This window comes from Dromiciops gliroides, chromosome 6 (assembly GCF_019393635.1).
Source record: "Dromiciops gliroides isolate mDroGli1 chromosome 6, mDroGli1.pri, whole genome shotgun sequence".
Taxonomy (NCBI): domain Eukaryota; kingdom Metazoa; phylum Chordata; class Mammalia; order Microbiotheria; family Microbiotheriidae; genus Dromiciops; species Dromiciops gliroides.
This window is the reverse complement of record NC_057866.1, coordinates 122,794,067-122,818,374: the sequence shown is the minus strand read 5'-3', so window position 1 is coordinate 122,818,374 and position 24,308 is coordinate 122,794,067. Positions and strand designations below refer to the sequence as shown.

The 24,308-nt window shown below is 37.4% G+C and overlaps 1 protein-coding gene across 1 annotated transcript in view; it reads right to left on the bottom strand.

Moving 5' to 3' along the window:
* Positions 1 to 13,435: 13,435 nt before the first annotated feature.
* CWH43 (cell wall biogenesis 43 C-terminal homolog) overlaps positions 13,436 to 24,308 on the bottom strand; it is a 53,643-nt gene continuing 42,770 nt past the window's right edge. Inside the window, 4 exon segments of the mRNA XM_043972255.1 lie at positions 13,436 to 13,544; positions 18,712 to 18,728; positions 18,731 to 18,848; positions 21,331 to 21,450. Coding sequence (XP_043828190.1) covers positions 13,436 to 13,544; positions 18,712 to 18,728; positions 18,731 to 18,848; positions 21,331 to 21,450 — 364 coding nt within the window.

The window sequence follows — 24,308 nt, the reverse complement described above, 5'->3', positions numbered from 1 at the left end:
CCTCTGTAAAATGAGGGGATTGAACTAGAGGATTCCAGACATCCTCTTTAGCCTGAATCTAGCTCTCATATAGGATTTCACAATTTAGTCTGCCTGAGCACAATGGAAGAGAGGGGAGAGAGAGGATCTGCAAAGTCAAAAGGGTGCAAATATGGATCGTGATAATCACCATGGAAATAGGAGAAAAGGAAAAGTGTCATTAGCATCCATTGATTCAATAAAAGAGATGGGGAAGCTCTTTTGAAATGAGGTCACCTATTCATGTAAGACAAAGACACACGGAGGTGAAGTGTGTTAGCAGCAGCCAACAGAAGCCAAAAGTTAACCCAAAGTTAACCCCAAGATGGTGTGGAGACTCAATCACCCGCCCTACCACAAAAGGACAAATGTCAAGGTTTAAGGATGCAGTGAAAGGTACATTGTATGCTTATCAAAGAAGCAATGTGTTCCCTTACTAGAAAGTCCCCATTCTTTAATGTTGCTGCTGCTGGATAATGTCTCCGTGGGGAAACTAAATTCTGCAAGGATGGCCAATCTCTATTGGTAAACAAATGAATGATAGTTATTTATTCACAGTATGTCTGCCTAATATCTGTCTGATTTCTCACTCCCACAAAACCTGAAATAGCTTGCTACTCCTCCTGTTTTAAAAGTGTCTTGACAGCTCAGAAGTCGTGACTCAAGTAACCCAGTGGTATTCATAAAGATGTTAAAGGCAACAAAGTTTGGCTAGCTAAAAGTTGCAGGTTTTTCTGTCCTGCCGCATAGATCTCTTCCAGGGATTTCCTCCTCCCTCCCTCCCCTCTCTCATCCTTCATCTACTCCCACTTCAGGAAAGAAGCAAGAAAGGAACAAGAGTAGAAAAGACTAGAAACATTCTATTTCATAAGCAACATTATGCAATGGAAAGAGGAAGTTAAGAAGGAAATTAGGAGAGAAGGAAGTATGAAGGGAAGGAAGATGGAAGGGAGAAAGGGTGGAGGAAAGAAAGGAAGGACAGAGGAAGGAAGGAAGGACAAGGGAAGGGAGGAGGAAAGGAAGGAAAGGAGGAATTTATTAAGCTTGTACTATTGTGCCAGGCATTGTTATACATTTTACAAATATCTCATTTGATTCTAAAAACAACTCTTTAAAAATAGTATTATTATTATTATTGTTTTTGCAGGGCAGTGAGAGTACTTACAAAGGGTCACACAGCTAGTAAGTGTCAAGTGTCTGAGGCTGGTTTTAAACTCAGGTCCTCTTGAATTCAGGGTCGGTGCTTTATTCACTGTGCCCACCTAGCTGCCCCTACAGTAGGTATTATTATTTACATTGAGGAAACTGAGCAAATGGTGGCTATCCCTTGCCCAGAGTTACACAGTTAGTAAGTGTCCTGAGGGCAGATTAGAACTCAGATCTTCCTGACTCCAGGCTCAGAGATCTATCCGTTGTGCTACCTAGTTGCCTCAAAGAAGACAACTCAACCTGGAATCAGGTGATCTGGGTTCAGATACCAGTTTAGATACCAGCTGCTGTGTGGACTAGGGCAAGCCACTTTATCTCTTGGCCTCCGTTTTCTCATCTGGTAAATGGTAATATATCTGACCAGAAAAGGAAGTGGGGCACGTAGAAAGGAAGGATGAAAGATGGACATGGTCAAAGAACTAGTGAAATAGTCTCGGCACATTGAATAGGTCCTCTCTGATAATTGTTTTGAAATCCCTGGTGTGTACCAGTAACACGCAAATAGAAAACATGAGTGAATTTTGATCTTTACTTGCCAAAGAGTGGCATCCACATCCATGAAATCACACAATCCATAGAAGTATCACAAGGAAATAAGAATAGTCCATGGACTGTTATGAAGCTAACACGAAGTGCTGCACAAATACATTGCTATTACTAAGTCCAAGCACCTACATCCTTTGTTAGGTCCTTCCCTAACTGGTCTCTCCCACCCTAACACCCGCCCCCCCCAACTCCACAGAAAAGGAAAAAGAAAGATGAGAGGGCAGGGCTGCCACTGTCCATGCCACTTGGTGTGAGATATCTGGGTGTTTACTCCCTTTGTCTTTCTGGCTGGAATGGACTCTCATTTTCTCTGCAACAGCTTGGCTGTATTCTCTATTGTGGCAGATGCAGAGGAGAGAGTAAAAACCTTGTATGAGCTATATTGTGTCAGCCACTCGTTTTTCTATTGATAGGGCATGTGCCCAGAATTTGTGCAGGCTCACATGGGTACATCTTAAATAACAAATATGGTCCCTAACTTCCAGGATTTGCAAATATTATTGAGCATAGCAAAGTTTGCCCTATGTTATATTAAGAAATAGAGCTGCGGGCAGCTAGGTGGCACAGTAGATAAAGCACCGGCCCTGGATTCAGGAGGACCTGAGTTCAAAATCTGGTCTCAGACCCTTGACACTTACTTAACTATGTGTCCCTGGGCAAAACACTAAACCTTCATTGCCCTGCAGAAGGAAGGAAGGAAGGAAGGAAGGAAGGGAAAGGGAGGGAAAGGGAAGGGAGGAAAGGGAAAGGGAAAGGGAAAGGGAAGAAAGAAAGAAAGCTGACCACTTGAAGCAGCCAGACCTCAAAAGACACCAAACCAGTGACTAAGATAGGAATGCCACCAGGTAGTATGAAAAATTATGTCTAGAATTTGCTGCTTCTAACTTCATTTTAAGCGTGAGGGCAGTGGGGCAGTAGATAGAGCACTGGCCTGGATTCAGGAGGTCATGAGTTCAAATCTGACCTCAGACACTTGACCACTTACTAGCTGTGTGACCCTGGGCAAGTCACTAACCCCAATTGCCTCACCAAAAAAAAAAAAGAGATGAGAGGAGAGAGAGAGAGAGAGAGAGAGAGAGTGAGGACAATGGGGAAGCTAGGCGACACAATGGATAAAGCGTGGCCTTGGATTTCAGAGGACCTGAGTTCAAATCCTTCCTCAGACACTGGACACTTACTAGCTCTGGGACCCGGGCAAGTCACTTAACCATCATTGCCTGGCAAGGAAAGAAAAAATAGAGTGAGGACAATACTTTGTGAGGGTTCGTGAGCATTCACAAAAATCACACCTTTGGTTCTAGGTCACAGACCTGGTAACGTAAATTTTGGACAACACTTTTGTTTTTTACATAGAATGATACCTTTGGCTGATTTTTGGAGTCCAGTGGAATCTAGATCTAACATAGAAGGAATCTCTAAGGCCTTCTTGACCAAGTCCTTGATTTTATAGATGAGAAAGCTGAAGCCCAGGGAAATTAAGTGACTTGTTTAAGGTCATACAGGTAGGAAGGGTCAGAGGAAGGATTATGATCAATTAGCAATCTCAGGGAGAAATGGATACTTTGATTACTATAATAGTCTGGTGAACTGAAAGTTAAACAAAACTCCTTTTTGCCTTGCCTCTTGTTGAAAATCTTTCTAACATGTATCAGTCCATTCTCATGCTTTTCCAAATAAGTACATAGAACACAATGGCATCTGGCAAAGCTTCGGTAGCCTGATTCTGAATATCAGTTTTCTTTGTACAGTACAATAAAGGCACAGGAGACAGGAAAACAGACTGAATATGTACTGCTCCCCCAACTACATAAATTAAAAATTGTGTGTCTTCCCACTCTGCTTATCAATGGTTTTCTTATCATTTACCTTTCTCTTAAATGTGAAGGTTTTTTTTTTTTTAATGTCCAGTTAGAAGCATGTTGGCCAGCAGAGCTCTAACTGACTGATGGTTTAACTATACATGAAATAAATACCCTTTTTCATGTTGTCTTTGGTATGAAAATTCTACAGTCTAGAACATTTGGGTAAACCATGATAAATAACTTCAGCTGCCTGACAACACTGTTAGGTTATCAACATAATGAACGAGGCTTCAGACATTGAGATCTCTCTGGGTCTTAGGATTCTGGGTCTTAGTACATTTAGTTCATCTGAGAATTTTTCAGTACAGGAAGAACTGCATTGTTGATATGAACTCCCTAGAACTATGATACATAAAAATTCTAATGTTTCCTGACTGAGAGAAGGCATTGGGCTGTCCCTAATCCAGCACAAGGCAGTTGAATCAACAGTTGCTGATTTTTTTTCTCTCTCTTCCTAGTAGGGCAATAAATAAAAAAGGGTCATAGACCTAGCGCTGAGATGGAACTTCTGAGGTTTCCTCATCCAATTCACTTTACAGATGGGGAAACTGATGCCTATGGAGGTTGTCTTCCCCAAGATCACTAAAAGCACAGCCTGAATTTGAATCCAAACATCTGTTCCAAATTTGTCAATCTTCCAGTGTACCATGTAGTCCCTGACAAGTAATGCCTTTTTTGAAACATCATTTCTTGTTATTGTTATTGAGTCGTTTCAATTGTGTCCTAACCCTCCTGTGACCCCGTTTGAAGTTTTCTTAGCAGATATACTAAAATGGTTTTTCATTTCCTTCTCTAGCTCATTTCACAGATAAGGAACTAAGGCAGGCAGGGTTAAGTGACTTGTCCAGGGTCACATAGCATATTAATTCCAAATATCCCCAGCCAACGAGCCTTCCCCTTAGAATAAAGATTAACAACAAAAAAGGGAAAAATAGTTCAGAAAAACTAACCAATATTTTGTATGCATCTGGTAGTAACAGCAACAATAAAAATTAATGTTTATGTAGTGCTTACTATGTGCCAGGCACTGTGTTAAGCATTTCGTAAGTATTCTCTTACTTGACCCTCACAACAACCTTGGAAGGTAAGGCACTATTATTATCCCCACTTTACATTTGAAGAAACTGAGGCAAACAGAGATTAAGTGACTTGTCCAAGGGCACATTGCTAGAAAGTGGACTTACCTGCATTCTTAACTATTTTGTATGTGCTACATTACTCTGACTTACCTACATATGAGCAAAGAAAATTTAAAAACAATTTTTTAAAACCTCAATCCCACAAACCATAAAATATATAAAGCTACATTATGCCTAAAAGCCCTGAAGTCAAGTCCGAATGGTTGTCATGGAGAAATTAATTAAAGCCTTGCCCATTTTTATATAAGAAAAGTGCCTTAGTATATGTTGCAGCCACCAAGAGCATCTCAATAAAGAGCACCACATGGTGCACACTGTCTTTTAAAAAAATGTGTCTTGAACTCGGGTCTTCCTGAGTTAATAGGCTATGAAAACATTCATGATATTCCTTACTCATAGTATCCCACCTCACCAATAAAAGGAAGAAGATACATTTTCTCACCTCTCCTTTGGAGTCAAATTTGGTCATTACATTTACATAATATTCAGTTTCATTTTATTGTGTGTTTTTCTAGGCATCTTTTTTCAAGGGAGATGAGTTCTCCTCCTCCCTTCCCCTCCCAGTCCTTCTAAATTCTAAGGAGATGAGCAAAATTACTGTACATTAAATATTGGATTAATATTTCTTGTAGCTAGCATATTAACTTTAAGTCAAATATGTCATATAAGATTATTGGTTTTAGGTGTTGAATATACCCTTTAAATGTCACAGTTCCTTGGATAACCCATGTATACAGTAAGTAGCTCTTGGAAAACTTTAAACCATTGTGCCAAAGTTTCCCTCCTTACACAAAAGGCCTATGTTCATTTTGTGGAATTTCTCTGGCTCGCTGCTCCCTCTTAGACAATCTGGAATAACTATCAACTCCTGTTCTGAGCATACAGACCCACAAAACCCAAAGAGGTTTATTTTGAGATTAAGGGAAAGAAATGGACTCACTCTAGAGCCAATCAGAAACAACCATACCCAGCAGGGAGCAAGAGGCTCTCCCCATAGGTCTAAAGAGTTTCAGTCTTTGTAGTATAGCTCCAGATAGGATTCCAGCAGTGCTACCCCCAGCCCTTCCATAGGTCCTTAGACAAGATACATATAGTTTTCTTGCAGCTTTTGCCCCCAGATACTGTCAGAACTTATTCCCAGGGCTGGCTACTTTGTCTATTCCAGCCCCAAATCTCTCACTTTCCTGCAATTCTCTTTAGTCTCCAGCAGATGGTGGCTATTCCCTAGAGACCAGTTCTCCTTCACCAGAATCTCTGCTAGCCTAAATTCCAGTCCAAAACACAACTCTGCTTTGAAAATTTCTCTCTTCTACTTCAGATCCTGTTGCTCTTGGCCTGACATATACAAGGTATACTAGGTGTCCAGAAAAACCATATTTCCTTGCCTTTTAGAAACTAGCTCCATGCTGTCTCATGGTGACAATTGTAATCCTCTTTTAGCTGACATCTGGGCTGATACACATCTCCCATTCTCCACAGGTCTAGAGCATCAAGGAACGACCCTACACTTCCCAACTGTCTTTCAGCCCACCACGATTCCCCTTGGAACAGGGGGCAGGGTTATTCAAAATGATCCAGGGCCACTTCCCTAAATAGGGAGGGGAAAGAAGGTACCATATATTCCCCAGGACACTATCACCATCAGGGAGAGAAAGATTTTTACCCAAATAGTCACACAGATAAAAATGAAAGATGAGAGAAGATAATAAATTTCTCTGGAAACTACAAAGTTTTGATAAGTGAGAAGCAGAAAAGCAGAGGAGAATCAAGGGTGAGGTCCCTGGAAGAGGCCTACTCTGAATACTCACAATGGGAGGAAGTGAAAAGGAGATTATTTTTGATGCTTCTGACTGTAAAGCTCTTCCTTGCATCATTTTGTAACAAGCACATATCTGAGAATCACTGAGTTAGCAGAATACCGCAGAATCTCTAAATTTCTGAATCACGACAGATCTCAGCAAACTTCCAAAAGAACCCACTCAACAACATACCCAACAAGTGATCATCCAGCCTCTGCTTAAAAGCTTCCAATGAGGGAAAAGCCACTACCCCTTAAGGAAGCACTTTCACTTTGGGGAGAGCGCCAACTGTTTGGAAGTTTTTCCTTACATTGAGCTACATTTACCACTTTGCAGTTTCCAACTCATGGCTCCTAGTTTTACCCTTCCAGGGTCAAACAGAAGTCTAATTCATCTTCCTGGTCACAGCCCTTCAAATACTTAAAGATAGGCATTATGCTCCCACATTCCAACCCCTCATTCTTCTCTACTCAAGACACAGAATCCCTACTTGTTTTCACCGATTCTTGTATGGTATGAACTCGAGGTCTTTCACTATGCCAGTCACCCTTCTCTGACTGCTCTCCATTTTACCAACCTTTATTCTAAAATGTGATGAGTTCCAATACCTTCTGATTCCTGGAAACCATACCCGTCTTTTTTTTTTTTAAGTGAGGCAATTGGGGTTAAGTGACTTGCCCAGGGTCACACAGCTAGTAAGTGTTAAGTGTCTGAGGTGGGATTTGAACTCAGGTACTCCTGACTCCAGGGCCAGTGCTCTATCCACTGTGCCACCTAGCTGCCCCCCATACCTGTCTTAATGAACCCAAGATTATATTAGCTTTTTTGGATGTCATATTTCGTTGTTGGATCATACTGAGCTTAAAACCCTAAGATTTTTTCCCCAAGAAACATTAGTCTTGACCATGTTAAGAAATAATTGGTACTTTGCCATCTTAAAAAAATGAAACCGTTATTTAAAACAAAACAAAATCAACATATTGCAAGTTAAATAAAACAGATGAAATGGAAAACTTCCAAGAATGTTAGAATATGTTTATAGAGATATTGTTAGAAAGTTCTTATTATGCCAAAAATAAGAGAGAGAAATGTTTATGTAATTGTCTCACTATGTTCTGTACTGATGCAAACATTAGTCAAATAATTTGCATGCGTGTCTTCATTATGAGCAAGGTGAGATGAATTAAGAGGTCACATTATTTTATGCCCAGAACACCCATTTATTCTTGGTCAAACTGTGAAATGGGTTCCTCTTGTTAATATTAATGCCAATAGTTTAAGACCCACAAAGTTCTTATCTACAGTTCATAGTGAATATTGTGGGGAAAAGTATGGTTCTTAGAAATTTAATTCCATTTCTAATCAGTAGAGTTGGATTTTTTTCGAAGTGTCATTTGACCAGCTAGGGGATAGAGAGGCAAACTCTCTACCAATGCAGATTAGTAGCCAATAATCTTAGAACGTTGATGTGGTTGCACTGAGAGATTAAATGCCTCCCCATTACCACATAGCTAGTATTCATCATGGGCAGAAATTGGACCCATCTCATAGTAGTGAGACATCCAGCCTTAGAGTCAAGAGGAGTTGGGTTCAAGTAGATTTCAATATAAATATTAAGAATATTGAGCATAATAAAAGGCAGAGAAGCTGTGTGGCATAGGAGATAGAGCCAAATGATAATCTACACTATCCTTGGCTGCCCCTTAGAATCTAGCACAGAGTAAGCACTTCATAAATGTTTTTTGCTGAATGGATTTAGCATGAGGTTCAGTCTCATCATTTGTACAAGGTACAACACCTTACTCTGACATCATGCCTTTACAAAGCCGTACTCCTAATTGAACAAATTATTGGAAAAAGTAGGACTAAAAATTATGGCACTTTCTGAATGAGACTACTAAAAATACATACTTCTCAGTGTCATGCGACACTTTTATAAAAATTTATCTCATATTAGAGCAAAAAGAAATTGAAAATAAATATAAAAAGGCAGAAATAACAAACACATATTTTATAGCCCATAACACAATAAAATAGTAATCAATCCAGAGAGCATAAATAAAATGTACAACCTAAATGGAGACAATAATTAAATACTAAATAATGAATGGGTCACTTGAACAAATTAAGGGAATAATTAATAATTATGTGAAAGACTATAAGCATGATGGGACAGTGTGCCAACATTTGGAACTGCAGTTAAAACAGTTCTCTGAAGAAAAATTCTATTCCTAGAAGCTTATTTTTAAGAAAGTATGTAAAGAGAGAATTAATGAGCTGAATATGCATTTAGAAAACTAGAAACCTAATAAATGTGCAACCCCCCAAAAGTACGAAAGAGAAAATGTGAACATTAGAGAAAGATAAATTGGAAGCAAAAAAGACTATAGAAATGATAAACAAAACCGAAAGCTGGTTCTTTTAAAAGACTAATGAAAATAATAAACCTTTAGCCAAACTGATTAAGATGAGGGCAAAACAAATCAAATTAACAAAATTTAAAATGAACAAGATATAATCACAACAAAACCAGTAGGATAAAAATAGTCACTAGAGACGACTAAGTACAGTAATATGCCAACAAAATTGAGAACACAAAAGAAATAGAAGTTATCTTCAAAAATGCCCAGACCAACAAAGTGTCGGATAGAAATCTTAAATAATCCATTTTTAGAAAAGGAAAAAAGGAAAAAGAAATAAATCTAGCTAAAAAGGAGTTACCATATACAAATAATTCCTAGTGCTGATGAATTTACAGGAGACTATTATCAAACTTTTAAAGAATAATTAATAGCTATTATACACAAAAATTCTCCAAAACTGATGGACAACTCTACTAAATTCCTTTTCTGAGACAAATGTAATGCCCCAAAAAACTGGGGAAAGAGAAAGTAAAAATATATATATATAATAGTATAATTTAATCAATATAAACTAAAGAATTTTAATAAAAATCATAGCAAAAAGACTATAGCAATTTTGAAATCATTTATTATTATCAAGTTGGATTTATACTACATAGGCAATGATTGAATAATAGGAACCCAATCAACATACTAAAAGCAAAAATATCCCAAACCAAAATATCTCAAAGAATGCAGAAAAAGCCTTTGACAAATACAACACTCATTAATGATAATAAAAAGCTTATAAAATATGGACAGAGGTATTTTTAATATGATAAAAAGTATCTATCCAAAATCAAAAACAAATATTATGTGTAGTGAGGATACATTTAAAGCTTTTCCAATAAATATAGGAGGGGCAGGGATGCCCCCCTTTACTCAGTATCATTTGATATAGTTCCAGAAATGCTAGAAATGGCAGTAAAAGAAAGAAATTAAATAAATAAAGGTAGGTCAAAAAAGGAGATAAACCATTGTTATTTCTTCATGACATTGTGGGTTGCTTAGAAAACCTTAGGGAAATAGCAAAAACAAACAAAAACAAAAACAAAAACAAAAAAAAACTAGAAAGCTGAACTTGTAGTGTGGAAAATCTAGGTTCAAATTCTGTCTTGGGCACTTAGGAGCTGTGTAACTTTGGGAAAGTCACTTAAATTTCTCTGAGCTTTAATTCCTCATTTATGGAATGGAAATAATAATACCTCTAATACCTACCTTACAAGGTTGTTATGAGGATAAGATAAAAATGAGATAATATATACAAAGTCCTTTGCAAATCCTCAAGTATAACATTCTTTTAGTTTTTATTATGTTAAAAATATTAGAAACACTCCAGATGTCATATGCAAACTCCTTTATGTTCCATTATATTACTATAACTTAAAGAAAAATATCAGAAGAAATGTTATTTATTACCCAACATATTTTTTAATTGTTGGGCATTTCTCATTGTACATATTCTAGATGATTTTTAGGTTTTTTATTTCAATTAATAAAAAAATTGAGCATTTGTTAGGTATTCAATTGTGTATGAGCACTCTGAGAAGTACCAAGGATACAAATACAAGCAAGTCATATGTTCCCTGCCCTCAGGAAGATTCCATTCTAAGGAGAGAAGACAGCCTATAGAAAGAGGAGAGGGGAAGTTGTATGGTTGGGAAGGTACACAGTTTGGACATGACAAAGAAGTGGCCTGATGGTCTGGTTCCAGGCAATATTAGGTGACAGCTCACCTATCAGGGCCCAAGGCAGAGTATGAGTTCCAGTAGGATGAGGGTTTTACTGTATATTTTTCTCCATCTTCTTTGGTTTAAACTGAAAAATAAAGTTTTACACCCTTTTTTTTTTCTCCTTGAATTGCCCTGTAAATGATTTGTTATTTTAGTCCATCAGTAAACAATATTTGAGAGTACTCATGATTATTTTCAAAATTATATCCATCTTTGTAGGAGTTGAACCTAAACAAAAACAGTCAACATGAGAAAGGCTTTTTCATCCACACTCTTGTGGTATGTGCGATTTTACAGAGAACTCACAAAAGGCAGGCGCTCACATGGTAGTCAGAAGAAACAAAAGAAGGACACTCTCATAGTCTCTCTAAAGAACTTTGGAATCCACTGAGTGACATGGGAGACACTAACAAAGGACGGCCCAGCATGGCATGCCCTCATCGAAGAAGGTGCTGCCCTCTAGGAACAAAGCCAAATTGAAGTACCTCAAAAGAAACATGAGATGTGCACATTTGGAGACATCTCCACTCCGAATGTTCATATGGACTATTTATGCCCCACCTATGGTAGAGCCTTCTAAGCTCATATTGGTCTGCTAGCCAGTCAGACATCCTGTACTTTGACCCCAACATAGTAATGTCATTTTGGTCCTCTCTGAGAATGAAGGACAACAATCAACTATGGGAGACAATATGGTGGAAGGGACAGAGCATAAGACTTGGAGTCAAGAAGACCTAGGTTCAGGTTGTACTTTTAACAATGCTACCTATGACCCTTGATAAATCATTTAACCACTCGTAACCTTAATTTTCCCATCTATAAAATGGGGATGATACCTCAAAGGGTTGTTATGTGAATCAAATGAGAAAATATAAGTAAACTGCTCTAAACACATTAAAGTGCCACGTAGATGCTAGCTATTATTATTCCTTCCACTGAAACAGAGGTAGATTGAAGTTGATTATTTCATATAAATTAAAAAAAAAACAAATAAAGGCCATAAGTCCATCATGTATTTTGGGATGTCAGAATAATTAAAATATATATATGTGTGTGTGTGTGTGTGTGTGTGTGTGTGTATGTATATATATATATATATATTATATACACACATATTTAAAGGGTAAGGAATGCTTCCTTCTATCTATTCAGGACAGGGATTCTATAAGGACAGTTGCTTTAAAACAATTAAGCCAGGGAGACAATCCTTACAAGTAGTTATTTTTCTTACCTAAGTCTGACTCCGCTGCCTCATTGTAGTGTGGCCTTCACCTCAACTTCTCAAAGGTGAATACTAAGGAGTGCAGGCACCAAGATGGAAAGATTTTGAGTGCAGGCCTGATAACAGATTATGCAGCCGCTATATGAATGAATACTAGCCAAATTCATCTTGTAGGAGGGAGCTCATTGACAGAAGTTTGGTGCCATGACAATAATCCCCCCCACACAGAGAAATTCAAGACCAACTGTGTAGGTCTGCAAAGCAGTGAAGGGACCACAACCTCCATAGGTGGAGGGAGAGTACTACCCCTATGACCAAAAGATCTATTTCTGAAGTAAGATCTCATCTTATTCCTAGACCCCTCGTTTGAGCATTAGTGATTTCACATTGACATCTGAAAGTATTTAAGTTCATAAAAAACCACATATACACACAGGCACACACACATACACAGACTTGGTCGAGACCTGTGTAGTATAGCAAATAGTGTCCTGGTCTCAGAATCAGGAAGAGTTGAATTCAGATTCTGCCTCTGCTACAGAGTAGTTGTATGACTATTGGCAAATCTCTTCACCTCCGACCAGCCCAAGAACCTCCCAGAGACTATAAAAGATGCCTACTTATTAAAAATCAGTTGCTCACCTTGTTCAATATTAATTATTCATATATTTGTTGTTCTTGTGTCATTTTTCAGTTGCATCTGACTCTTTGTGACCCCATCTGGGGTTTTCTTGGCAGAGATACTAGAGTGGTTTGGCATTTCCTTCTCCACCTAATTTTACAGATTAGGAAACTGAGGCAAGTGGGGTTAAGTGATTTGCCCAGAGTCACACAGTTGGTGTCTGAGGCCAGATTTGAACTCAGGAGGCTGAGTTTTCCTCACTCAAGGCCCACCACTGGTCTACCTAGCAGTCCCATTCATATGACTGATCCACATGCTGAAATTGCAAAAGGCAATGGAAAGTGAAGTAGACTCATTCCCAGATGAAAAGACTCTCTGCCCATTTTATTGCTTTGTTTTACCAGCATGAATAATCTAGTGCTGACTCTTATTTATTATTTGTTTGAAGGTATCATTCACATTTCCCTGAGTGGAAATCAACTACCTGGAACGTCCTCCTTCCTCACTTCCACCAACAGGAATCCCTAGCTCCTTTCAAGTGCTACTTCCTACAAGCACTCCCTGAATCCACCCAATTATTAGCATGCTGAAATCATTCTGCATACACAGGGGATCTGAGAAAGCTTAACCATGTGCTAAGACTTTGGGTACATCCTGTATATTGCCTACTTATCTACATACATGTCATTCCCCACCAGGAGAACAAAAGTGCTTTGAGTATAAGGGCTCTTTAATTGTTGACTTTGAATCTTCAGTGCCCAATCTCGTTTAAATGCTCATTTAAGTGAATTTAAAGTATCTTAAAGCACATTATAACAGAGAATATATTCACCTGGTATTGAATTGAATTCTCTTGGGAATTTTGCTGGGGTCGGATTGGTAATTATTTTTGGTAGTCCATATAATTGATAGGGTCATTAGGAATCCTGAATTTGGCCTCCTGAAGTTCAGAGTCACTCTGGCCAGCATGAGAGATCCATGTATAACCCAACCTAGAGTAGAAGCATCAATTGTTGTAGAGATGCACTAAAGATTTTGCCAGTTTGTACATTTTTGCCAGTTTTGATCAACACCTTCAGTGTTACTCTATTGAATATTTCTGGTTCTTCAACTACTGTCTACTTCAACTAGAACTGGTCTGATTTATCACTTGTAGTATTTATCAAAATATTTGTTTTGTGACATAAATGAATAAGTACCATACACACAGATTTAATAAACTCATACATTTGGCAGGCCTCCTTTTCTTATTTATTTTAATTCATTTTTAGTACTGGAATCATATGTAGCTTAGACAAATTACCTCCCACACAATTATATTTCTGGTCCAAAACCGGAATTCTTCAGATTCACAGCACTGAGCTAAATTCAGCACCCTTAAAACTCTCAAAGACTATGTATTGCAGAGCAGAAACTGATTTACATTTGTAGAGGGAGTTTCCTCCCCATGGAGCTCTGTTTATTACTGAAATCACAGGTCCATTCCAAAAAATTTGAAATATAAGTCTCATGTCCATATTTAAACTCCATATCAAAGATTCTAGGTGTTTGAAAAATCCAGTGTGTTGTATTTCCCCCTCCAAATATTATGGTATCCCTTTGTACAATAGACTCAAATTATCCAAATTATTCTAAGAATGATTTTGTGAGATGCTTTGATGGGAAAAAATTGATGAACAGTGAGGTTAATTTATTCTTTCTTGCTCATACAACAAATCAAGGCATTTTTCCTGTACATACAGGTCAGTGTTGCTCGGAAGCCTTGGTGTTTCCCAAATGTTTTTAATCCAAGTTCCTTTTCATTTTGGCTGGGCAGTGAGGGTTAAGTGACTTGGCCAGGGTCACACAGCTAGTGTCAAGTGTCTGAGGCTGAATTTGAACTCAGGTCCTTCTGAATCCGGGTCCGGTGCCTTATCCACTGCACCACCTAGCTGCCCCCCCAAGTTTCGATCTATTTCACAAATGCTTCTCTCAAGAAAACCTAAGTTCCTGACTGGGGCTGATATATGCATTTAAGGATGTTCACTGAGTGAGACTGAATATTTATCTGGTCTATTCTTTGGATATCTGATAAAACCAATCTTCCACTGATGAGTGGATCCTCTTCTTTCTACCCTCTCACCATGAAATTAGTTCTGATTCATTCAAATTTCTCTCTGTGATATAAGGCACCACAGAAAAGACAGCTCCTAAAAGGCTCTGTTCCCTCAAAGGCTCCAATAATTTCAATCTCTTTAACATTATCTTTAGAAGGGGAATGATATTTGGGGGTGACCATAGCTAAAAACTGTCCACATGCTAATAAAAGGAGGTGAGTTGGCACAAAAGGGTGTTAATAGCCTTTTCCACCCAATGTCATCGTAGTAGACATAGAATCATATCTCAATTTTGCTAGGACTTCAGCAGAATGAATTTTCTAAGTTCCTTCCAACTCTAAATCCTATGATCCTCTTTGTAAGTAAAAACCAAAGCAAATCAGGAAAGAATTAAGTCTTAATAAAGAGTTTAATAAATAAGAAGATAATTGAGTGGGAAATTATGGTAATCTTTGCCTGTTGAATATATCCATTGCTAAAGTATAGTTGTTCAACTCATGAAGCCATAATCACTCTTCAGCTAATATAGATGCATATGCTATTTACAGGCAAAGTACCTGAGAGGAAATAATCAGTCTTTTCAGTTTTGAGCTGAAAACCTTAAACTATAAAATAGTGACAAAAATATCAAAGTCATACATTGGGAAATAACGATGAGAAATAAAAAATATCTGGAATTCTTTTCTTGCAGTCCTAATCATATGAAGAAAGTATAGACATATAGGATATTAAATAAACCCTGTATTTTTTAAAAGATTAATTTATGGAGCAAAATTTAAAGAGGTAAAAGCCTAGTTATAACTTGATAGTTTCTCCACTGGTCCTTAACTATTAACTAGTTCTTATTCAGTTCCTCTCTTATGAAGTGACATAATCAGAATATTCCCATGCAACTTACCCTGCACATTTTCTAAGCAGAACAAAAAGGCCATTTTATTTATATGGAGGGAAAGCTACCATAATATCTGTAAAAGATCCATGAGAATATTATATTTCCTATACCAAAAAAAATTAAAAGTTATATAACTTCCTACCCAGTAGTGCAATTAATGTTGCAATAAAATTAAGTCAAATATGCAACAAAATCAAAACAAGTAGTTTCTCCATTATTGGCATGCTAGGAATTAGAAAATAAAAATAATTTTAGGTTTTAAGAAATCTGCCATCAATCTACTGAATAATCTAAGTAAGAAATGGAGGGAGGGAATTTATTCATGTCATTACTAGCTGTTGTATTTCTCAACATTATACACTGGGATTGAAAGTCTAATGAGTTAACTTATCCAGTAAATACATTTATTCCATTCAGTAAAACAAGACAAATTATAAATATAACAAGGCATTGATGCATATCCAGATCACCTAATATGTACTAAGGCACCAAAACCCCCATTAGATAAAATGAGATAACAAAAAATGAATTCTAAACAAAGATTTATAAAACTAATAACTTAAGAAAAATATGCATTTAGTAACATGTAAAAAATCTAGTCTCAGTAAAAAAAATAATAATTTGGTTGCTTTACAACTGCACCATAGGCTAGAGATGCAAATGTCCAAATATCTTTAAAAACCATAATATATGTCTTTTGCAAAGACAAGACATATATTACTCTCATCATAATCCTGACCTTATTTTTGGAAGGTTGTGTTTTCTTACTCCACAGAATTAAAATGGGTAAAAATTCAAAGGGCTTCAGGAGACACTGAAACAGTAGGTAGTGTTCTATTTACTTCTAATATTGCAAAAAAACTAGAATTTTCAATTTTTGGCTACACGTGAGGAAAATCTTCAAATTTACCTTGCATATTTTTGAGGACATTCTCTTAAAAGTCCATTGTATTTTTCCTTGCCTGAATTGGGTCATCTGGATCAGGATCAGAAAGTAGAGAATATAAGGATAAATTATGATGGCCACTGTCTCTGAGAACCTCAAGATATCAAGGCAAATATTTCCTTCAAGGGGTATACTCTTGTTGTGAAAGCACTCCGTGACTTAAAAAGAGAGTCTGTTGAAAAATATGTAGTGAGAAAAGGACTTCATGTTCATAGGAACTGTTAGGAGGTCTCATAATAGTTTCTTGCCAGTAGAACAAGTCTTTTCCCACCTAAACAGTAAGGCATGTGGATCATAGTGAAGTTTACTTAATGGGCAAAGAGGGTAGAGTTGGGCTCTTCCTGCCTCAGACAGCCACTGGGCTGAAGGTGAGGATAGAGTATGTGTCTCATCTTACTTCTCTTAAAAACTAGGAGTCCTTCCTGGAGTGTTTATATGGTCCTTTCCAATCTTCTTCTACCTTAAACTTCCCTTTCCCCACTTCCCCAATACATACTCTGTAGTCCAGTAATACTGGCTTCCTTCTTTTCCTTGAACACAACACTCCATTCCCAGACTCTAAGCATTTTCACTGCCAGTCCCCTATGCACAGAATGCTCTTTCCCCTCATCTCAAACTCCATCTTCCCTGGCTTCCTTCAAGTCCCAGCTAAAATCTTGCCTTCTGCAAGAAGCCTTTCTTGAGCCCCTTGATGCTAGTGAATTCCCTCTGTGAATTATCTCCAATTAATCCTATATATCTTGTTTGCATCTAGCTGTTTTCATGTATTCTTCCTCATTATGAGGAAGTATGAGCTTGTTGAGAGCAGGGACTGTCTTTTAACTTTCTTTGTAACCCCAGGGTTTAGCACAGTGGTTGGTACACAGCAGCTGTCTAATAAATGCTTACTGACTGATTGGTTTTGAAGCTTTAAACCACCTTATCATCAAAAGTTGATACAAACCCTATATTTATAGGCTTGGTACTAGAAGAGACCTTAAAGCTCATTTAGTCCTCAACCAACCAAACAAGACGCCTTGCTCCTTCATATCCTTTGACAACTTCTCTTTGAAGAATGATTCTTCCCTATTACAGATATCAATTCCACAGGTCAGCCCTGAAGCTGAATTAGTGAGTTCAGGACTGGGAGAAACACAATTCTGAAAGACTGTTGCAAGCCAGTTTGCAACCAATGATGGATTATGAGGCATCCCTATAAGTAGTGGAAGGCCCTAATATGGCATAACTGTATGTATTCAAATGTTCCAGCACTCTTACAAGTCAACCAATTTTCTCAAAATCATAGATCTTGGAAATGGAAAGAACATTAAGATATTATTTAGTATTGCCCCCAACTAGAAGGTATAATGAATGAAGTGTTGGGTCTGGAGTCCGGATGACTTGAGTTCAAATCTAATCTCAGATAGTTCCTAGTTGTGTCATCCTGGGTAAATCATTTAACCTCTTATCTACCTCAGTTTCTTCAGTTACAAAACGGGAATTATAATAATACCTACCGCCCGGGATTGTGGGGAACAAATGAGATAATATTTGGAAAGGGTTTAGCACAGGACCTGGCACATAGTAGTCAATAAATAATAAAGTCCCTCCCCCCCATGATCAGTTATTATTATTTCCCATTATCTATACAATGTAACTATGACCTTATTAGTGACAATCATTTGCTCGAGGTCATAATTCCCAGGTTTGTAAGAGAGAGGGGAAGATCTAGGTCACATAAGCCCAAACAAGACTTCTTATAATTATAGGAAAAAGTATGTTATGATGGAAAGAAAAGTGGAGTTAGAGTTATAAGGCTTGGATTTGAATCTCTGGTAAGTGACTTCACCTCTGTGGGTGTTGGTTTCCTCATAAAGAAAATGAGTACTGGACTAGAGGATTTCTAAGGTCTCTTTTATCACTAAATTTCATGATTCTGTGATCCTGGGATACACAGGAAGGCCCTGTAGGCTACAGAGAGCTCTCCCTCCAGGAGGAAAACCCATTAAGTCAATGCCACTTGGCTCCGTAGATCAATTCCATTTTTGGCATCTTCATTGCCCTTAAATAAATCATGATGTGCATGAAGAATGTTAGCATCACCTGCCAAATTGATGCTTTCTAAAGTCAGAAAAATGAAGGAATTCAACAAAGGCCTTCTTTCTAGGGGAGACTAGAGTGCTTATTTACATCTCAAAGGGTTATGGTGGGAATAGAACGAGAACCATTCCCACTTCTGAACTCACCTTATTAGCCCACGATCTACATGATATACTCCCACCATCTGTCAGGATCTGTGCTGTCAGTGTCCTCATCAACAGCAGGTGGCGGGGGGAGGGGGGGAGGGAGGGGAAGGAAATGGAGATGGGAGGAATGGTTATATCTTAAGCAAAAGAAAAGAAAAATGTCTAAGGTCCTAAATTAGCAGTGAACTGCTCGAATAAGAACAAAGTCATAAATATTCACGCTTCAAGGATAATATTAAGCCTTTCCTAAATTTGGAAAGCCTGTAACCAGGGTTAGGCCTCAATAGGGAAGCAAAAGAAATACCTATTTTCTTCTTAGGGTCTTAGGGAAATCCCAAATGCATGGTTATTCTACTCTAGTTAACACACTTTTCAAAAATATTATTTCTATAAACGTAAATATGCCTGACTTTAGCTTGTCCATAAAGACTGTGGCTGAATTGGGTTCTAAAAATTTTCATTGGAAAGGCTCTCCTGTTGAAACTCAAAACTAGAAATACTTTGAAAATCCCATTTAAAAATCCTCAGTGTTCCCATTTGTCTTGAAAGATAGTTGCAAAAAATAATAATTTACTTGTCTATATTGAACATAATAAACCTAATGATCTTAACTGCATTGTCCCATTTTATTAGATTTTAAAAGATACTGTTAAATTTTAAGATCTTAGAGTTTAAACTCATGTTTCATAAACAGATAATCATCATATAAACCTGACTAAAATTCTTCTCTGTATCACTCAATTTCATAACAAACAAACCAAAAAAATGGCGGAAGGGATTGTCAATTCTAAAAATCTGAGCTTCAGATGGACATGGTAGAGGTCAGTGGAAGGACTAAATATAAATCAAGTTCTTTTAGATAACCCATCCTTCCTTCTCTCTTCCACACATTCACACAAACACAACACACTTGAACCAATAGACTAGTTTCTACACGACTCTGATCCCATTATTCCTGACACATCTGTCCCTTGGGTCTGCCAAATGTCTTTTCATCCTTTTGTCTCCTGTCCCTCTAGGCTTTATCGTATACGCTCAGTGTGTCTTCTGTGCATTGTGAGTTTGATGAATGAAGGGATCACTAAAATGTAATATTAATTTTCTTAAGTGAGGCTATCCCCAAGTGAATGAAGAGACAATAATATCACAGAAATAGAAGAGAACTTTAGAGTTCACCTAATTTAGTTTTTGTTTTCCATTTATGTGGGGTTTTTTTTGAGAAATATAAAATTTAACTCATTTGCTTTTTTTCTTTTTTTTTTATTTGCTTTTTAAATTAAGATTTTTTTCCCTCTCCTTAACCATCTATATCCATTGGTAGATCCTATGATTCTGTCCTTTTTTCAATCATCCTTTTGTTCTCTGCATTTCTCTAACCCCACTTCCACCCCCTCATCTAAAGCCTTGTGATTTGATGCCTGGAGGTCACTTCTCTTCTTTGGACTTTAGTTTCCACATCATGAAATTAGTAGGTTAGACTGTCTGATCTTCTGTGACTATCATCATAGCTTCCAAAGTGATTTTTGTTTCTTCTTTGTTTCTCCTGTCTCCAATCTAGGGTTCAAAAGTAACCTTCCCAAAATGCCATTTTCATCTTGTCCCTTTCCTACTCAAAACCTTTCAATTCTTCCCTACTATTATTTTTTTTTGGTGAGGCAATTGGGGTTAAGTGACTTGCCCAGGGTCACACAGCCAGTGTCAAGTGTCCAAGGCCAGACCTAATGTAAACTGTGAGATAGAGGTTCCCCAGATCCTATTTAGAAAGTTACTATTAATTATCCCTGTAGGTGTATAGGTGTGTGTGTGTGTCTGTCTGTCTGTCTGTCTTTGCTTTGGAGGGGAAGAATAGAGCACGAGCTGTCTGGAAGTAGACATGCCTCATATGACTCCAATAAATTCTATTATTAAATGTTCACAAAAGTTGGACTAGTAGGTCCTTATTTTGCTGTCTTTCCCAAAGCAGTCTGAATTCAGAGCAATTAATATCCTTATGTCCATGTTTTATGTTTTCCTATTGTTTTGTTTTTTATATAAGATTGAGATGAGGGGACAGATGGAGTATTGTTTGGAGATTTTGTTGCTATCTTAAGGAAATCTGGGTCTGTATGAAGGTGACATGGTGGAGAGAGCCCTGGAACTGGAAGCAGGAAAACTTGAATTCAAGTCCTGCCTTAGACACTTATTAGCGGTGTGACCCTAGACAAGTCCATTAAGCTTTCAAAACCTCAGTTTCATTAGCTGTAAAATGGGAATAACCATTGCACCTCCCTCAGGGGGTTGTTGTGAAGACTAAGATTGCATAATGAAAGCACGATTTCATTTGTACACACACACACACACACACACACACACCACTTTGCTTTTGTAACAGACCTTCTCTAGAGAAGAGCAAATACAAGAAATAGAAATATAGGCGCCTAGGCTACTATAATCATCACTTCAAGCATGTGCCTATAGTGGCCATTCATGTTGGCCACTCTACTGCCTTCTGTTGACCCACTGGAGGAAAGCTGTGACTTAGAGAAGGCTATTCCTTCAGACTGAAGGAGTACTTAAGATCCAGAGGCAAGATGAATGGGGAAACTCCATGAGTAAATAGATCCAAGTTCACGTATATACTGTTGGGGAGGGAGGAGGGGGGTATCACGCAGGTGGGCATTGTGCTCAGCTGGTGCAATCTCTAGTCCCCACATGGACTCTGGAACATGTACAGACATTCTGTAACTGGTTCTGGTACACCTGTAACCATGTGAAAAGAGGATCCTTGGGATTGGTCATAAAACTGGAACTGGGGTCCATTCAAGACAACCTTTCTAGCTAGCCAAGGAGACCCTCAAGGAGGAGAAGGGGCGTCTGGGTTAGAGAGAAATCACTGGCCCTTTCTCATTAAAAGTCAGCAAGAAGCCAAGAGTAGTGGTCCTTTTGTTGTTTCTATTTCTGTTCCATCTCTTCTTTCCTGTTTTTGGATGAAGGAGATTGGAGATAGCTATGGCCTTGTAACCTTCAAAGGATAAGGGCATTGAGCAATTGAAGTATAAGAGCAGGAGTCCATGCCAGGATTTTCTGGGAGCCAGAAAATCTGCTTGACCTATCACAGCAGTAGCAGAGATTTTGACTTCTCCATACATTGGCCTTGTTGCATTTAGAAGTCAACTCCAGAGGAAGAATTCTGTGGAAACTGTGCCAAGTCTGAGCCCACTCTCCCAAAGGACCAAGCCATTGTAAGAGACACAGTTCTCTAGTTATTGGGGAAAATATTTGTAACATCTATTCTTGCTATATCTGCTTAGTAAGTATCCTTTTGTAAAAGCTAATTGATGTTAGTTGGTTAAATGGAACTGATAAGCTAATTATTCACAAGTAACATTGAGAGAAATGCAACAGTATTGGGGCTTGAGACAATAATAGTAAATAAAGACATCCCACAGCCTCTAGGGGTGCCTCTAAAACCTCCAAAGGTGACATACCTGGCCTCATTCCAGGAAAGTGCATCTGGAGCCTCAAAACACTGAAAACTATAGTTTCCTTTTAAATAAACCTTTAAGAGTAAAGTAATTCAACAAGGATGATGGTGTATCTTTTATATATGATGGTATAAATTAATTAGGTAATGTATAATCAACTGTGCTAATGATGTTTATTAAAAGTATTTGCTTTGAAAATTACAATTTCCTTTTCTATATGAAATAATCCTTTGTGCAAAAAGGCTACAATTAAGCTTTTGTTGAATCAGCTAATGTATCAGAATTTCATTATCCATTCTTAATGTGATTTTATATTTGTATATCACAGTAGCCTAAAGATGAAATCTTTAAATATTTATACAGAATGGATACCTTAGGGGACAGCTAGGTGGCACAGTGGCTAAAGCACCGGCCCTAGATTTAGGAGGACCTAAGTTCAAATCCGGCCTCAGACACTTGACACATACTAGCTGTGTGACCCTGGGAAAATCACTTAACCCTCATTGCCCCACAAAAAAAAAAAAAAAGGCAAAAGTCTGTCATTGTTCTTAAAACAGGTTTACTTAGATGTTCTATTTCCTCTTCTGTTAATCTAGGCAATTTATATTTTGGTAAATATTCTTCCATTTCACTTAAGTTGTTATCTTTATTAGCATATAATTGGGCAAAATAACTCCTAATAATTGCTTTGATTTCATCTTCATTAATGATATATTACCTTTTTCATTTCTGACACTAGTAATTTGGTTTTCTTCTCTCTCTTTTTTTTATCATATTAACCAATGGTTTACCTATTTTATTGTTTTTCCCCATAATACAAACTTCTATTTTTATTTATTCAGTGGTTTTCTTAATTAAATTTTATTGATCTTACCTTTAATTTTTAGGATTTCCAATTTGGTATTTAATTGGGGATTTAAAATTTGTTCTTTTTCCAGTTTTTTTTAAATTGCATACCCAATTCATTGACTCTTTCTCTATTTTATTGATATAAACATTTAGAGATATAAATTTTCCTCTTACTACTACTTTTGCTGCATCCCATAGATTTTGATATATTGTTTCATTATTATCATTCTTTTTAATAGAATTATTTTTTATTTCTATCACTTATTCTTTAACCCACTCATTCTTTAAAATTAGATTTAGTCTCCAATTAACTTTTTTGTTTGTTTATTTGTTTTTGAGGGGCAATGAGGGTTAAGTGACTTGCCCAGGGTCACACAGTTAGTAAATGTCAAGTGTCTGACGTCAGATTTGAACTCAGGTCTTCCTGTACAGAGGGCTGGTGCTTTATTCACTGCACCACCTAGCTGCCCCTCCAATTAACTTTTTGGTTGTTTTTTTTGTTTTGTTTTTGCAGGGCAATGAGGGTTAAGTGACTTGCCCAGGGTCACACAGCTAGTTAAGTGTCTGAAGCTGGATTTGAACTCAGGTCCTCCTGAATCCAAGGCCAATGCTTTATCCACTGCACCACCTAGCTGCCCCCTACTTTTTTTTTGTCCAATTAACTTTTAATCCATGTTCCCATGGTCCCTTAATATAATTTTATTGCATTATGATCTGAAAAAGATGCATTAAATATTTCTGGTTTTCTTCATTTAACTATAAAGATTTTATGCCCTAAAAAAGTCAATTTTTGTAAAGGTACCATATACCACTGAGAAAAGGGTGTATTCCTTTCTATTCCTATTCACTTCTCTCCAGATACCTATCATATCTAGCTTATCTAAGCATCTATTCATCTTCTTGACTTCTTTCTTATTTATTTTTTAGTTAGATTTATCTCTTTCTGAAAGGGAAAGATTGGGGTCCCCCACTATTACAGTTTTGCTATCTCTTTCCATCTGTAATTCACTCAGCTTTTCTTTTAAAAATTTGGATGCTCCAAAAAAGAGAAAAGATATTATTTGTACAAAAATATTTATAGCATCTCTTTTTGTCGTGGCAAAGAATTGGTAGATTTTTTTCTATTTCTGTTTTATCCTCTCATTCTAAAGCTTCTGGGCAATTTTCCTTAATAACCTCTCGAAGTATAGTGTCTAGACTTTTTTTTTATCATGACTTTTGGGTAGTTCAACAATTCTTATATTGTCTCTCCTTGATCTATTCTCCAGGTCAGTTATTTTTCTA